The sequence below is a fragment of the Pogoniulus pusillus genome, chromosome 27 (genome assembly GCF_015220805.1).
Source record: "Pogoniulus pusillus isolate bPogPus1 chromosome 27, bPogPus1.pri, whole genome shotgun sequence".
NCBI classification, from domain to species: Eukaryota; Metazoa; Chordata; class Aves; order Piciformes; family Lybiidae; genus Pogoniulus; species Pogoniulus pusillus.
This window is the reverse complement of record NC_087290.1, coordinates 6,580,414-6,597,431: the sequence shown is the minus strand read 5'-3', so window position 1 is coordinate 6,597,431 and position 17,018 is coordinate 6,580,414. Positions and strand designations below refer to the sequence as shown.

The window sequence follows — 17,018 nt, the reverse complement described above, 5'->3', positions numbered from 1 at the left end:
CAGCACCTTCGGGACAGGGCTGCTGTGCAAGACACAGCCAGCCCTGCACTGCCACGCATGTGGGCTCAGGCTTGGGTTTGGGGCTGGGCTTGGGATGTGTATGGGTACGAGTGTGGGTTTGGGTCTAGGTGTAGGCTGGGTCTGGGTTTGGGTCTTGTTTTGAATCTGAGTTTAAGCTTGGGTCTGGGACTGGTTCTAGATCCAAGATAGGGTCTGGATTTGGCTCTGGGAATAGATTTGGGACTGGGTTAGTGTCTAGGTCTGGGGCAGAGTCTGGGTCTTGAGCCTAGGTTTAGGTTTGGGTCTGGCTTTTGTCCTTGTTTTCGGTCTGAGTTTAGGTTTGGGCAGGGATTGGGGTTTGTTGCAGAGGCTGTTTCCAGGTTAGAGCCTGGATTCGAGCCTAGGAGCAGGCTCGGCTGCAGGTCTCGGTCGGCGGGGCGCAGGCTCCGCGGCTGCGCTGCCGCTTTAAGAGGGCACTGCCGCGGGGCGCCTGCGCGCAGCGGCGCTGGGCCGGCCGCGGGGCGCAGGTGAGAGGTCGGCAGCATGGCGGCGGCCTGAGGGCCCGGGAGGCAGCGGCCGCAGATGTGGGGGGCGCTGAGGGGAGCGCGGCGCCTGCCGCCCGCCCTCCGCAGGGGTCTGGCCAAGCCGGCGCGCCCGCAGAGCCTCCGCCAGCTGAAGGAGGCCGACGAGGCCGCGCCGGTCTTCCAGTACGTGGGGAAGGCAGCCAAGCGGAAGGACCGCGTCTTCGTGTGGGGCTTCAGCTACTCGGGCGCCCTGGGCATCCCCAGCTTCGTGAAGCCGGACGCGGGTTGGAAGAAGCCGCGACGTGTCCAACCCGTTCCTTACCGACTGGAAACGGAGGAGAAGGTGGGCCCGGGGCGGGGCTGGCGGCTCCGCGGTGCCCCGGCAGGGTGGGCGCAGCGCCGCTTCTCCAGCACCCGCGGTGCCGGCCCGGCGCGGCTCGGCTGCTGCTGCCTGCAGCTCGGCACGGCGCGGAGCAGGCGCGGTTAAAGACTTGGCCGAGGCTGTTTGCTCGTTGTAACTGATGTAGCAGCGGCAAGGTGATTTTGGGTGGCGTACGAGCTGGAGAACACCTGTGTTGTTTTGTCAGCGTCCTGAGGGTGTGGGTGTGAAGGCTTAGCAGCAGCGTAGGGAGTGCCTTTCCGTGCCTTCCTTGGCAGCTCTCCCCTTGCCAAAAGGGGGGGTTTGTGTTGGAGGTCGTGTTACTGTCTGAACGCTTCAGTTATGCTTTGGTGCCCAACTGAAAGAAGGTCAGAGCAAGAGGAGTGTGATGGTTTGGGTGTTCTCTGCCCCCCCGACACGCTCTGGAAATCACCCAGGCTAGATTCAGCCGGCTCTGGAAATTGAATTAAGCTTATTATTTACAGCTTAGCACAATATACAAGCAGGTACTTACAGTATAGGCAGTTATAGACAGCAATAGACAGCAATAGACAAGCTAAAAGGTAATACAGAAACACAACAGCGTTCCCAGAAACCTGAGTCCACAGGAGAGGCAGGGATCAGTGCTGGGCCCCATGCTCTTTAACATGTTCATAGATGACCTGGATGAGGGCATGGAGTCAGTCATCAGCAAGTTTGCAGATGACAGCTGGGGGCAGATGTGGCTGGGTTGGAGGGCAGAAGGGCTCTGCAGCAGGACCTTGACCGCCTGGACAGATGGGCAGAGTCCAATGGGATGGGGTTCAATAGCTCCAAGTGCAGAGTGCTGCACTTTGGCCACAACAACCCCATGCAGACATACAGGCTGGGGTCGGAGTGGCTGGAGAGCAGCCAGACAGAGAAGGATCTGGGGGTGCTGATTGATACCCACCTGAACATGAGCCAGCAGTGTGCCCAGGTGGCCAAGAGAGCCAGTGGCATCCTGGCCTGCATCAGGAATGGTGTGGCCAGCAGGAGCAGGGAGGTCATTCTGCCTCTGCACTCTGCACTGGTTAGACCACACCTTGAGTCCTGTGTTCAGTTCTGGGCCCCCCAGTGTAGGAAGGACACTGAGATGCTTGAGCGTGTCCAGAGAAGGGCGACGAGGCTGGTGAGAGGCCTTGAGCACAGCCCTACGAGGAGAGGCTGAGGGAGCTGGGATTGGTTAGCCTGGAGAAGAGGAGGCTCAGGGGTGACCTTATTGCTGTCTACAACTACCTGAGGGGTGGTTGTGGCCAGGAGGAGGTTGCTCTCTTCTCTCAGGTGGCCAGCACCAGAACAAGAGGACACAGCCTCAGGCTGCGCCAGGGGAGATTTAGGCTGGAGGTGAGGAGAAAGTTCTTCCCTGAGAGAGTCATTGGACACTGGAATGGGCTGCCCGGGGAGGTGGTGGAGTCGCCGTCCCTGGAGCTGTTCAAGGCAAGGTTGGACGTGGCACTTGGTGCCATGGTCTGGCCTTGAGCTCTGTGGTAAAGGGTTGGACTTGATGATCTGTGAGGTCTCTTCCAACCTGGGTGATGCTGTGATACTGTGTGATACCCATTCACCTTCCCCCTACCCCTCTCGACCTTACGCCAGTCCCAAGGAAGAATGGAAGTTCAGCCAGGGGCTTAGGAAGCAAAGTGGATTAGTCAAAGAAAACAGAGGGTGTGGTTAGGAGAGCGAGATGCAGTTTGGAGCTCGCCAGCATAGCAATAAATTATACCTTATCTATGTTTTGATTCTTGTTTTTGTACTTCTCAGCAAGCCAGTGAGTGAGGCAGACATCAGCCTTGTTTTCCTTCCACAGCCTGTCATCTAGTCTTTCTCACCAAGACATTCTAGCTAGGCTCAAACCAGCACAAGGAGGTAAAAAATGAGTGTTAGTCTCTCAATATCTATCTCCAGGTTTGTTGTTTGGGTTTTGTTGGTTTGTTCTGTTTCGTTTTTCTAACCTGCTGATCAGCAAATAAGTCTTCCTGGATGGGTCCAAAATAATGCAGCATTAAAAGGAAAGCAAAGCTCTAAGGCAGTAGTGTTGGACTTGGCTTTATGCTCTTGTGCTTATCACTCAAGAGAGAGTTTCTGCTCATTTTTGCCCAAGCCATACATGCTCTGAGTTGGGGCTGTGTTGGGATATAGCTTAATGGAGGATGAATGCTGGTGACCAAATGTCACAGGGTGAAGCTTGATTTATGAGTGACTGGTGTGTGGTTTTCTTTGTCTTCAAAGATATGCTCTGCTGCCTGCGGTTATGGATTCACACTGCTGGCCTCTAATACCACAGACATCACCAAAGTGTGGGGCATGGGGCTCAACAAGGACTCCCAGCTTGGATTCCAGAGAAGCAGAAGAGATCAAAGTAAGATGATGTGGGAAGTTTGATGTGAGAAGACATTTAAAAAAAAAAAGGCCCAGGATAGTCAGGGCTGCAAGGGACTTGAAAGGTCATTCAATTCCAACCACCCTGCCATGGGCAGGGACACCTCACCCTAAATCAGGCTGCTCACAGCCACATCCAGCCTGGCTGTCAAAACCTCCAGGAATGGGGCCTCCACCACCTCCCTGGGCAACCTGTTTCACTGTCTCAGCACCCTCATGCTGAAGAACTTCTTCCTAACATCCAATCTGAATCTACCCACTTCTAGTTTACTCCATTCCCTCCAGTCCTATCACTACCTGACATCCTAAAAAGTCCCTCCCCAGCTTCCTTGTAGGGCCCCCTCAGATATTTTAAGGCAAAAATCTCCAGAGGGCTTTGATTCAGAGTGTGAGACTGTGAGTTTTTGGTGGTTTTTTTTGTTTGGAAGGGTTTTTTTTCCCCTTAAGAGAGGTATTTTTTTGGGGGGGGGAGGTGTTTGAAACTTAGCTTTGGTTTTGTGTGCTTTGTAAGGTCAGGGCATGCATCTACTCTGTGCACTGCTTGGGTGTAACTAAAATCTAAGCATTTATTGTGCAGCTGTGTGTGTGTGTTGGTGAAGGTGTTGCTTTGAGCCTCTGCAGTTTGACAGTAAGCAGTGTAATGGACTAGGTAATGAAACAGTTTGGGCAAGAAGGTTCAGTGGCTTCTCTGTTCCCTTTGCACCTATTTCTTTTCCCACAGAGACCTTTCTGTGTAGTTGTTGGGATTTCTTTTTTCAGGTGTTATTTCTTTTAATTCCCAGTTACATTTTGAGCTAAAATAATGTTGTTTGTTCATCCTGTCTTGTACCAGGCTCTCAAACACATTTAAGGTGATGATTTCTGTGCAGAATCATAGAATGTTTTGGGTTGGAAGGCACCCTGGAAAGTCATCTTGTCTAACACCCCTACAGTGGGCAGGGACATATCCAACTGGATCAGATTGCTCAGGGCCCTATCAGGTTTGACCTTGAATATCTCCAGAACATTTCACCCTAAGACAGATCTGAAAGCCAGAAACTACTTCTCTTGCAGAATGGCTGTCCCTAACTGCTTGAAAACATTTCTCCATGAACACTTGGGGAAAACCACATTAAAAAGCCTTTTTTTCCCTGTTTATAACATACAGGAGCATGATCTATTAAGATATGGTAAATCTGATATGGGAAAGAGGTCAAAAATTGGGGTTGCTGCTGCTCCATCTTTACCATCCCACAGACAAGCTTTGTAGTTCATGCTGCAACTTCAGCTGTTTTTAAGCCAATCTACTGCTATTTTACTCTCACCCTCTTCTTCCTTAGCCACCCATTGCCTCTTTGCTCTAGAATACTTCTAATACTAGTGATGAGTACCACAAGTTCCAGCAGCTTGTGTGACTGCTGGAAGGAACAGTGAGAAAAGAAAAGGCTTTCTGTTGCCATGTCACTTCAGACAGATACAAACTTTGCTGAAAGGCCAGCTCCTGCTGAGTTGCACAGCAAACTCCCACTGTTTGCCAGCACCCAGTCCTTGCATCAAGCAGTGTCTTGCTGTAAAAGGATATGTGAAGATTTGCTGCCTTATTTTTTTAACTGCAGGCAGTGAGAACTAGTTACAGCCCTTCTGCATGTGAGCAGAATACTGCTTTGGCTCCTCTGGGCTTTGATTTCACTTCATGCAGCAGCTTTCTTTGATATCAAAGCTTTTTATCTCCCCTTAACCTTTTCCCTGGTACTGATCTATGTTTTGCTGTTCTTTTCTCTTTTTTTCTTCCCAGTTGACTGTGCTTGATTACATATTCTTCAAGTTACTAAGTCTTCTTCTAGTACAGCCTGTCATTTTCTTCCCCAAACCTTAGATCTCTTATCCCCTGTGGAGCCAGGCTAACTAATGTTTCTTGCATTCCTTTTTTTAATGGAAGGGCTTTTAATCTACTGTTCTTTAAATATGAAGCCCTAAGCCTTTTCTTCCTTCACCTTTTGGGCTGTCTTTCTGTGATTGCTGCTGTTGTACCTTGTTTGCAGTATCCTCAGTTGCACAGAGTACTTAGTTTGGGCTTGGTGTTAAGCTCTCTAGTAATCCAGCCTTAGTCACCAAGGTGGTTGAACACATGCCTGAGCACCTCAGGTTCTTGGTTCTGGCCACCTGGAGCCTTAATACAGTTCAGCCCTAGGTAAGGTGGGGTTTAGCTTAGGCAGGGATCTTGCTGGCTTCAGGCATCCCAGTGGCTTTTAACTCCATCCAGCTGATGAATCTCAGTCAGCCTTTTGCTGATTTTAGTATCTTGGCCTTATGAAATATGTCTGTGTTTGTACCCAAAGAGCAGTGAGTGTGTGTGTACAACAGGGTTGGCAAATACGTGATGGATCTGCTGTGAGGAACCTGCTGACTTTGCAAACTTGTATTCCCTCCCTTCAGCTAAGAGCTATGAGTATGTCCTGGAGCCATCTCCAATTCCACTGCCGCTGGAGAAGCCACAGCAGACTCGAGTCTTGCAAGTGTCCTGTGGGAGAGCCCATTCCCTGGTCCTGACAGACAGAGAAGGAGGTATGGCATCACCTCTGCTGGTGACAAGGGACAGTTGAGTGTGCTTTTATTCAGAGCTCCAGACAAGATTGTCTCTGTCCTTTGGAGCCAGACCCCAGTGGGCTGTCTGCGCTGTGACCATAAGGCAGGGAGCTGTGGGTCTTTCTGGCATTGCTCTCTGGAGGGGCAGCCCTGGGCTGATTCCTGTGCATTGAGCTCTGCTGGCTCAGGCTGTAAATGCTTTGGAAGCTTTTTCACTTCAAATGCTGCAAAATATGGTTTGTTTATCTAGCCCCCAGGCCTCGCTGAAGTGCAGGCTGCTTGTCTTGTTCAGTCAGACGTGTTCTATTCTGGATGGCTGTGCCAATACTCCTGTGTTACTTTTCCTCTGAAGCCCTGGAGTGCTTTGTTTATGAAGGCAATTAATTAATGGGCCTTTCTACAGAAGATCCTGGATGTGAATTGGCTCTCCATGTCTCTGGGAATTTCCTGGTGCAGTGGCTTCAGTGCTGCACTGAGCAATCCAGTGCTGCTTATCAGTGGGTGAGCTGGTTGGCTGTTGATTTAAGGCTCCTGTGGGAGTGCTGATCGGTTCTGAGTCTCCTTGGCAACAGTGGGATGAACCAGGCAATTACTGAGAAGCAGCCAGTGGGCTCCAGGTATTGCTGCTCTGCCTGCAACATATCCCTGGGATGCTTTTGACAAAAATGGATTCAGTCACTTGAATTTCAGTGGACTTGGTCTGAAGAAAGCTTATGTCAATTTTTACAGTGCTGCATTCCACCTTTCAGACTGAGGACTGCATGAAAGTGTTTTGTGTATCTGAAAGAGGCTTTCAGGGGATTGGAGAGTAACAAACCCAGTGCATTTTATCATTGTTTTCCAGTTTTCACAATGGGGAACAATTCTTATGGACAGTGTGGCCGGAACATTGTGGAAGATGAAATTTACAGGTGAGAATGCTGAGATTCCTGAACTTCCTTAATGTTAAAAACATAACTGCATGAAAACAAGCCTACAAAAAAAGCCTGGAGGTGGGAAGAAATGTGGTAGGACTGGGATAAGGATACTATTTAGGATGAAGGAGGCTGAGAACAGGCTTTTATGCTGCAGGTGTCATAAATGGGTTGGCTTTATACTCAGACTGGGCACTAGCACTTCTCAGACCACACTGTCAAAAGACAGAATGATGTCAGCATGTAGCAGTTTCACAGGACGTGGTGAGAAAACCCAGCCTTCATAAATTGCTTGAAGTAATTGGTGTTAGTAGTTGGTCTTTCTCCCTTTCACCTCTTGGAGTGCAAGTGCTGTTTCTAAGAGTGTCAGAAACGCCATTTAACGATGAAAGAGGCACCCTTTTGTTGAATGTCTTTGCTGTAAGTGCCTTTGAATCTGCAGTGCTTTTCCTTTACAGGCTTTTTGTGAGCCACACCAAAGCACATTCTGAATATGCTCTGTAAGACAGGAGTGATGTAAGTGGATAGTGGGAATAGATTGAATTGCTGATTCCCTGACATGGCCTAAAAGAGATCTTGTTGATTGCTCTCTCTGTGAGCCAGATGATGTGGCCTGTAGAGTTTAAGAAGACAGTTGTAATTCAGCTGGCTTCTCTTTGCCTTGTTTCTGCAAGTGAGGAAATTGGTTTGGTCAGAATTCCTGGTTTTGTGAAAGAGTGACATGGAGGTAACACTACACTGTGTGTGCTCTGGGATACCTGGTTAATCTCCAGTGAGCTGTAATGTTTCTGTGGGTGCTGCAGTGCTATCTCTAGTCTAGACTAAGGAATGTGTTTGAGGGTCACTCCCACAGCCAATTCCCAGGAGAGGTTGTATTTAAAAGTGACAGTTCTTCAATAAGACAGTGCAAATTGCTTTCCTTCTCTGTAAAGTAATTTTACAGTAGAGCTATGCTCTTTGAATATGTAAGAGAACATGTGAAAGAATCTCTCTGCTCATGATAGCAGAGTGGCTTTCAGCAAAGGCAGGGCAGCCTTCAGTTTTTCAGTTCAGTCCTCTGAAGTCTCTGTGTTGCCTTTTCTCTTTCTCTGGTTGGTTGGTGGTGTCCAGTGGAAGTCATCTAATTCATCAGTTGAAGGAGTTTGACAGCACAGTTGTCCAGGTAAGAGGATCACCTGAACTGAATTCTAAGGGTGGGTTGAAAACTGGCTGAGCAGCTGAGCTCAGAGGGTGGTTATCCCTGGCAGGAGGACCAGCTAAATGCCAGTAGCTAGTGCTGTATCCTGGGGCCCATGCTGGCTCTGATCTGCTTATTGTTTTCACTGGTGAGCTGGGTGATGGACCTGAGTCAACCCTCAGCAGGTTTGCAGATAACGTGAAGCTGGAGGAGTGGCTGATACTCCAGGTGATAGTGCTGCCATCTCGAGGCTGGAGAAATGGGACAGTGTGAACCTCCATGAAGTCCAGCAAGGGCAAGGAGGTAGTGCTGCACCTGGGGAGAAACATCTTCGGACACTGCTTGAGGCTTGGGGGCCAAATGACTTGGAAGCAGCTCTGCAGAAAAGGCCCTGGAGGTCCTTTTCTGGACCATGAGCCAGCAGCGTGGCCTTGCTGTAGAGAAGGCAAATGGAATCCTGGGTTGCATTAGGAAGAGTGTTGCCAGCAGGTGCAGGGAGGTGGTAATTTCCTTCTGCTCAGCACTGGTGAGGCCACACTGGACACATTGGGTTCCCTAGCACAAGAGAGAGATGTGCACATAGTGCCACCAAGTCCGCAGGTGGCTGCAGTATTTCCAGGCACAGTTCTCTGCTATGCCTGTGTCAGTGTAGCAATGCTCTGTGGGCAAACATTGCTCCTGTTCACTGCAGCACCCTAGAAAGCAAGGGTCATTGATTGAAGTCCACATGATGGGAGTGTGCCATGGCAGAGCTTAATGATGTTTTGAATTAGCTTTGTAAACTTCTCTTTGGATTTTTCATGCTTTTTATGTTTGTTTTTTTTTTTCCCAAGGGGCTTCAATAATTGCTACCTGTTGTACTTTGATGACAGCAGTGTTGTGTTTAATAGTCTTAATAGTCACTCTTTTAACTTGTGGATTAAATCTCTTTCATCTTTGGCTAATTTTTAATGTCTGCTTTTGAAGATCTTGGCTTAAATTCATACCAAGCCTGTGGCAGACATGATTGCTAGTTCAACATAAATGTCAGTTTGAGAACAGATGTGTTCCTAGAATGCTTGCATGGCAAGGAATCAATAGCAGTTTGCAGCTGGCATTGAGAGCCATGTGGCAGCACTCTGTGAAGGGTGCTGCTTGTTTACTCTTGGCTGGTTTATTGTGTTGTACTGCTGAGTTGAGCTTTCTGTTAACTAGGCCTTGTTTTGGTTCTGAGAACAAATCAACTGCAGCATCACTTTCCACAAATAAAACTCTGCTGTTGTCTGTGCTGTCTCATGCTCTTCTCAGCCTTCCCTATCTGGTTGGGAGAGAAAAGACAAAATCTGACTTGATGAGCACTGGAGAGGTTCATTGCTTGGTTTGTCTGCTGGTAATGCTTTGTGTTTGATCCTGACCACCTTTCCTGATCAGTTCTGAATCTTTCTTTGTGTGCAGGTTGTATGTGGGCAGGACCACAGTCTGTTCAGAACCAAGAAAGGCACAGTCTATGCATGTGGATGGGGAGCTGATGGGCAAACAGGTAGGAGCTCAGCTCAGCTTGCACTTCAATGAATTGCTGGCTGCAGCAGGCTGTCCTGACTCGAGCTTGTGATGTTTGTCGTGCGTGTGTGAACAGAACAGGCCTGGTGCAGACGCTCTCAATGCTCTTATGTAACTAACCTGAGATAAAACAGATCAATTTAAAGCTGTAGGATGCTCTGCTGACAGTCCAAGCAAGGCCATCTGTGGTGAATCTGTCTCATGTTTAAAGCTTGTGAAGGGATGTAAAAGTGGCATGAGCAGGTGAGCAACCTGGTTCTGTGTAGGCTTTGTCTTCCTGGTTCTCTGGTTTCAGGGTCTGTTGTGCTTCTTAAACTCCTTTTGAACTGACAGAGACCTTTGGCAGCTATTGCTGTCATGGGATTTTTGTCCAGACCTTTCTTCTGGTTGCTTCTGCTGTCAAAGAACTCCAGATGTGATTGTATAAAGTTGTTTTGTACTCCAGAGTGGTAACTTTGGTTGGCAGAACTGGTGTCTGTCGCTGTTTGTCTTTTGAAGCTGGTAAGAGGTATGGATAGGAAGACTGGCTTGTAACATGACAAAATGCTCCTATGTAGGTGCTAAAAGTATATCTGAGAAAGATCCATCATCTTTCTACTTTTTTCCTTTCAGGCCTAGGACACTACAACATCACCAGTGTTCCTACTAAGCTACAGGGTGACATTGCTGGAGTGAACATCATCCAGGTCTCTTCCTATGGGGATTGTTGTCTGGCTGTCTCAGACCAGGGAGATGTCTTTGGCTGGGGCAATTCAGAATACTTGCAGTTGGCATGTGTCACAGAAACCACACAGGTCAGTTGGCCTGGGGGCCTGTTCTAACATGTTTCAGTTCAGCTGCTGCACACACAGTTAAAAATTACCCACTCCTCCCTGCTCTGGGTTCTTCTGACAGCAGTGTAAATCAGTACAAGCTAACACCACCAGCAAGCTGTTTTCACCCATGCTTACAAACCCAATCTGTCTGAAATGCTTGTACAGCTTTAGGGCAGTGTGTTGATAGGCAAAGACTTGTGGCCTCACCTCTGTTTGTTAGTCTGTTACAAAGGAAGACTACACCCCATGTGCTCCTTCTGTGGACTGTGCACTGAATTGAGTGCTTGTGCTGGTTCTAGGACAGGAGTTAGTTATTTGGCTGCTGGCTGATAGAGAATCTTGGGTGGTCCTGCTTTCAGCATGGTGCTGGTCCAGGTGACCCTTGGAAGTCCCTTCCAATCAGCCTCTATGTTGGTGAATTTTTCACCTGAGTCCTAAACAAATCCTAGCGTTTGTCAGAAGTCTTTTTGGAGCAAGCCTACTTGAGGCAAGAGTCCAGTGCTGACTTGACACCAGGTGTTGAGGTACTGAGGTAAGTGGGCAGATGGAGAGAGGGAATGAATTAATACCTAAGCCACTCTTGACAGAGGGCTAAGAGCAGACAGTTGCATTAGTGTGGCTTCAGTAAAATAGCACAGAATTGTTTCAGTTGGAACAGGCTTTGAGGATTGAGTCCAGCCACTAGTACAGCACTGCCAGGTCACCACTAAGACATCTTCCTGTGTATCCTTAATGTAGGGTAATTACTGAGACCCTTAAGGCCTGCTGTAGTAGTTTCCTGTCTGGGTGCTTGAGAGTGGTGAGAGGGAGGCAGCTTTGTTGCCATGCATGGAAGCTTTCCAGTGGGCACCTTATTCCATTCTGTCTGTTCTCAGCCTTAATAAATTTAAGGCAGGTTCTTAAATCTTAAGGCTTGTGTTCATACTGTTACTTGGACATGAAAGGTTGTTAGTGTCAGGATTGTCTGTGTAAGGTCTAACCAGAACTAGAGAAGTGAAAAACTTGTGTCTAGTTTGCGGTTTACCTCGTCTCTAACAGCTCTCCTGCAACCTCACACAGGTGAATGTTCCCAGACACCTACCATTCAAGATTGGGAAAATAAAGGAGGCTGCTTGTGGAGGGACTGGCAACCTGGTGCTAACAGGTGAGTTTGCCTTTACAGTTGTCATGCAGTTGATGGATTGTGACACCCACCTGTAACATCCCACATGGAGCAAGCATCTTGTGTACTGGAAAAAGGAGAGTGCTGTCTGTTAGGAGGAAAACTGGGAGCCTGAGAAACCTCTGCTTTAAGAGTGTACATGGGGAATTGTCACTAGCCACAGAGCATTGCTTTCAGTGTGTGCTTATGCAAACCAGAACAAAAGCCTGCTTGTGGCTCTGGGCTTGTTTGCTGATCACAGGCCATGGGAGGCCTACAATGAAGATGGATATAGGGAAGAAATAAAGCAGGACCTGAGAGAACAAAGACCCTTTCAGGCTCAGTATAAATCTGACATGTAAGTAAATCTTGATAAATCAGGCTGGACAAGTAGAGAGAGGTCTGAGAGCAGTGCAGCTCTGCAGCAGCCTTCTTGGTGGGTGCTGTGCCCAGTGGCTAAAGGAACACAGCTTGAAAGCCACTGAGTAAAGGAATGAGGGAGAGGATCCTGTGAAGGATCATCTCAACGGAGATGTTCAGTACACAATGCAGGAGTTGGGTTGATGAGATTTGAGCTAGTCTGAAGGGAGCAGAGGTAGCAGACAGAGCAACTTACACTGTCCTGTGCCATCCAGCTGCTGCCTTTCCCAGGCACCCAGAAGGTGGCAGAATGCCAGGCAGCCTCCTGCTGGTGTGGCCGTGCCTCAAAGGGAAAAGCGGTGACAATAAAACACTCCACCTCTGCCCCATCAGTCGGTAAGCTCAAGTATTTTATCCAGCCCATGCTGTAGTGGCATTGGTTTTGCAGGAAAGTTTTAGCTGTGAGGCTTGATCTGCTTGCAGAGTGTAGGGAAGAGATGGGAATGCAGTGTTTGTGAATTTCAAATAGCCAAGAGGTGCTAGGCTGCTCTGGGAGAAAGGAAAATATCCCTTTGGATCCCATGAACTTTCGGTCATGGCACGAATTTCACAAGCACAGACTTTCTAACAGAACGTGCTCTTATTGAAATGCAGAAGAAGGAAATGTTTTTGTCTGGGGATATGGAATTCTTGGGAAAGGACCAAACCTAATAGAAACAGCAGTGCCAGAGATGATCCCACCCAGCCTTTTTGGCCGCTCAGACTTCAGTCCGGACATCCGCGTTGCTCACGTTCGCTGTGGACTCAGCCACTTTGCTGCACTTACAAGTAAGTTTCTGGTCCTGCTGCTGTGGAGAAGGTTGGTTTTTTGTTTCCTTGTACAGAGTAAGTCATTCAGTTGCACTTGAGAAGCATCAGGAATTGGTGTGGTAAGTGAGCAAACTAACGTAGTGCAAGTTGGAGCTAGATGTCAGGGTTTCTTGGCTCTTCTGAGCCGCTGAGTTAGCAATCCGAGGTGGGAAGAGTCACACTTCTCATGCAGTGGTGCTCTTCTGTGTTCAGCTGCACTTGGTATCAGCCTGTCAAGAAAGCTCTGAATTTCAGAGAGGTTTCACAGTGGGCAGCAGAGGGCAGCAGCGCAGAAAACCCAGCTACCGGGGCCTGAAAGTCAGAGTTTGCTGATGCCAGGATGCTTGATCCGTCTTGGGGTGGTGGTATGCATGGCACTATCAGTCTGGTTAGGGGGTGCTTTATCTGGTCTGCCTCTGTTAATCAGGAGTTGTTAGAGGTCATCTTTTGGTTGTCTGTGCTGTGAGTCTGAACCAAATGCTTGAGATGTACAGGTTGTACTGAGGAGCTTGAAACTGTCCAACTTTGCTGAAGACAGAATTTTCTTTCTTTTCCCAAGCTGTCATTTGAAGGCCTCTTCTGTCAGGCAGCTGAGTTACCAGTCCCCAGGTGACAGCTTGGGACAGATTCACTGCTTTGCTTACAGGCTTTGCTGTGCTGATAGCTGATATGGGTCAGCTGTAATTGTCTAACTTCCAGCACAGTCATTCACTTCACCACAAATGACTCCCTGGAATCTCTTCTGCTACACACTTTCTTCAAACAAAATTCCAAAGCAAGAACTGTAAGGAAGGGAAGCAAAGATTTCTGCCCAGAACTTGCTGCTTGTCCTGCATATTAGGAGTCATTTTCCCTAAGCACAAGTACTTTTATTGTCCTTGGAACTAGACTTGGTGGCTTTCATACTGCATGTATAACCCTTCATACTCCCAGAAGCACCTCAGCCACACTTGCTAGCATCACAAATAAAATTCTTCCTTTTTAATGGCTCTGACCTCTTTTATTCTGTGTTTTTCCTTTTTTTCTTACCCTGTATAGACAAAGGAGAACTGTTTGTATGGGGCAAGAACCTAAGAGGGTGCCTGGGAACTGGAAGGATGGAAGACCACTATTTCCCATGGAGGGTAAGGCTGGTATTATTAAGACCAAGAGTACATTCTTTAGTCTTTGTTATCCTAAGGGAAAGAAACATCATTTGCTTTGTAGTTATGCTGTGTGCTTTTCAAAGAGATGGAAGCCTGAGACGACTGTAGAACTGCTTTGATTTCCAGAGGTCCATGTGTAGCCTACTAAGAGCTGGAGGTATCCAGTAAAATATTTAGTCTGCTGTTTCAGCACAGATCCCAAAGCAACATCTGGTGCTGTGCCATCACACCTGGGCAGTTCTTGTCTCCCTCCTGTCCAGTCTCACACCTGCTGCCGCTTACTTCTTCCCTCCCCTTCTCACCTGCACTTCGCTTTTGTATGTGCTGCGAAGAAAAGCAGCAGTGTTGGTCACCCTGACCCAGAAGATTGCACTGCACAGTTACATCTTCTGGTTGTAGTGCTTAGACTGTAGTGGCAGCAGGTCCACATAGCTGTGGGCTTCCTGCCCCTGCTCCTCTTCCAAGTCAAGCAATTGTGATGGTGGGGCACTGGGCTGCTTGTGTAGCTACAGCAGGAGATTCTTAGCCACTGAACTGTTTTCATAGCTGTTTTGCAACACTTCCCAGTTCCACTCCCTTCACTTGGATGGCTCTGAGAGCCAGACTCTGTGGGTGTAAAAGAGTCTTTGGCTCTGGAGTTCAGCACTCAGCCTAGCAGATGTTCCCAGTCTCTATGAAGGCCAAGCAGGAGAGGAGGGAGACAATCAAAGTGGACCACCCTGGAATCTGTTTTTGTGTGTGTGAACTTGCAGTGGATGTATTTCTTTAACCTGTGTTCTCTTCCTTTTAAAAATCAACAAAAAAAAAGGATCAGCTCTGGAGCATTTGCCTAAAATCACACTGCTGTGGCTGAGAGGAGTTTCTGAATTCACCAAGTGTGGCTTGTCCAGCTTTACCTAACACCACCACAGCAATGTACCAAAGCGAAGGCACTTAGCAGGATACTGTGTGTGACCTCCTGCCCTAAAGTTAGTTATCTCCTCTCCCTTAGCTCTGAGGAAAACCTTGCATCTGTAGCTCTGCTTTCCTGAAGTCACCTTCACATGAATGAGCTGTGACCACTACAGAATGAGTTGGGTCTGCTTGGCATCAAAGCAAAGTCTGCCTTGGGCTGAGTTGAGCTTTTGCCTCATTCCAGTCCTTGCTGGTGAGAGGCAAACCCTCATGGTGCTTGGGCACCTCCTCCTCTGCTGCCTGGATTATGCTCTGTCTGCTGCTGAACAGATGGGCTGAGGCTGCCTCCTCAGTCTGCTGGTGAGCCCTCCTGTTCTGTCCTGCCAAAGGTTCTGTACCTCTGTGGAAGGAGAAGAACATTTCACAGCTCCCTGCACCAGCATGTCTGGTGCTGAGTCTTGCTTCCTCTGGGTTTTCAGGATGACACTTTCATTGGTACAAGTCTCTGTGAACCAACTGCTATGTTAAGTAGCAGGAGGATGAGAAATGGGAAATGCAGAGGCCAAGTTCCAGCTTGAACAATAATCCTCTCATGTGTCTGTTGCAGGTGACTGTCCCTGGTGAGGTGGTGGATGTTGCGTGTGGAGTTGATCACATGGTGAGCATGGTGAAGTCTTTCACCTAGTTACCATTGCTGGTGCTTGGTGATGAGCTTCTTGGAAAGGAAGACTCCTGTGAAGCCAAGCAAGAAGTGACTGAGCAGAAATGGCCATAGCAGTGCCTCAGGGTGATCCAGCCTGGCTACAGTGTGTTCCCTGAGGAGAGTGGAAATGCAGAGAGTGCTCTGGTTGGTTCATGATGAGCTCCCAGAGAGTCTGGCCCAGCCTAAAGCTAATGAGTCTACCTGAAGATGAAGAGTTTCTCCCTCAGAGAAGATGTGCTACAGATCTCATCTTATGCCAAGGTCACTTAGGAATGCTTTCCCTGTCACCAGCTCTGAGGTGTCAGTGTTGGGCTGAGCCAAACTATTCCTCAAGGGAAAGGTCTTTTATTCTTTAGAGAATTGTTTTTAATATGGAAGAAGTGATGCTGTCTGGTGTCCAGCACAGCTGTCCTCAGTGTCCACCACCAGCTGCACTCTGCCCGGGCTGCTGTGGAGCAGAAGCACAGCCAGTGGCCTGGGTACTGCAGTGTGCTCTTAGCCCAGGCTGTGTCTGGCTTCTGTGTGGGCTCTTAAGGACTGAACACCCAAGGAACATGTTCCTTAAACTGGAAGAGTGAGAATATGTTTGCAGGGAGAGAGTGCTATTAGGTTAGCCAGTGTGGAAAGGGGGAAGGGTGGCTAATGGTGACAGGAGCCAGACCAGCCTATTTATGGAGGCAGACTGGTAATGAAGCTCCCTCAGCTGCCTCTGCAGGGTGGATGCTTAAGCACTGGACATGAGCAGCACTCACTAAGTGCTTTTGCCTTCATGTGCTGTTCACAGACCCCTGCCTAGGATTTCTTGGGAGTCCCTGCACACTGTGTCCTCAGGGGTGTGGTGGCTCTGAGCAGCCTTTTGAATGAGCCAGGCGTTTCAGTAGCACCCAGCAGGTCTTCATGGGCAAGAAGCACAACCTTGCTCCTTGACACCAGAGACGTTGTGGTGTGTTTAGGCCACAGCAAGCTTGCGGAGATGGAGTGCAGCAGCTGTATGTGCCTGTAGCAGGCACTCACACATCTCACACTGAAGTGTGGGAAACTCCTGGGCAGTACTCCAGCCATCAGACACAGCTGTATCATTTCTTTCTGTGAGATACTTCTGCTGTGTAAGTTAGTTTGGTAAGTTCCAAGTTAATACCTTTTTAATAAAGTGATTAAAAAGTCTCTGTTGGTAGTAATGGAATATTCTTGAGCTTGACTTCACACCTGAGCTGCTCTGTCCTACACTCTGCATTTAAACTGAGGCATTTGAGGTCACGGTGATGTGACAGGAAAGCTCTCCTGCCAGCTGAGACACCTCTGCGCTTGCAGCACTGGGGGGAGGCAGTGTCTCCGCGGGCCCAGGGGACAGCAGGTATATGCCTGTTGCCTCCACTAGCTGGAGTTCTGTATCACATCTGTGTAATTACCAGAACTTGAGGAGTGGGACTAAACTCTACCCCAAAGAACGAAGCCTTGGAAGGCTTGAAGCCATTGTCCCAAATCTCTGTGCCTGCAGTTTTGGTCCCTGCTGTATAAAAAAGAGGCAGAGAGGTTGGAAGGTGTCCCCAGAGGGACATGTGAGGGAAGGAGAACTTACTGCCGTGGACCAACTACCAGAGTGCTGGGGGCTT

At 48.6% G+C, this 17,018-nt stretch overlaps 1 protein-coding gene across 1 annotated transcript; it reads left to right on the top strand.

Moving 5' to 3' along the window:
* The first annotated feature begins 522 nt into the window (after window positions 1-522).
* Window positions 523-16,032, top strand: RCC1L (RCC1 like). Its single transcript, XM_064165984.1, has 11 exons — window positions 523-867; window positions 3,154-3,283; window positions 5,719-5,847; window positions 6,713-6,779; window positions 7,893-7,944; window positions 9,394-9,478; window positions 10,111-10,292; window positions 11,373-11,457; window positions 12,469-12,642; window positions 13,702-13,787; window positions 15,310-16,032. Exons 1-11 carry the CDS (start codon window positions 583-585, stop codon window positions 15,385-15,387), a joined length of 1,353 nt encoding a protein of 450 aa, XP_064022054.1. The 5' UTR covers window positions 523-582; the 3' UTR covers window positions 15,388-16,032.
* The last annotated feature ends 986 nt before the right edge of the window (window positions 16,033-17,018 follow it).

What these genes read in the sequence shown, in the direction of transcription:
- RCC1L (XM_064165984.1), top strand. Translation starts at nt 583, where the DNA reads ATGTGGGGGGCGCTGAGGGGAGCGCGGCGCCTGCCGCCCGCCCTCCGC. An exon ending in TTGACAGCACAGTTGTCCAG is followed by an intron (nt 7,945 to 9,393) that starts GTAAGAGGATCA and finishes CTTTGTGTGCAG; the next exon opens with GTTGTATGTGGGCAGGACCA. An exon ending in GTGTCACAGAAACCACACAG is followed by an intron (nt 10,293 to 11,372) that starts GTCAGTTGGCCT and finishes AACCTCACACAG; the next exon opens with GTGAATGTTCCCAGACACCT.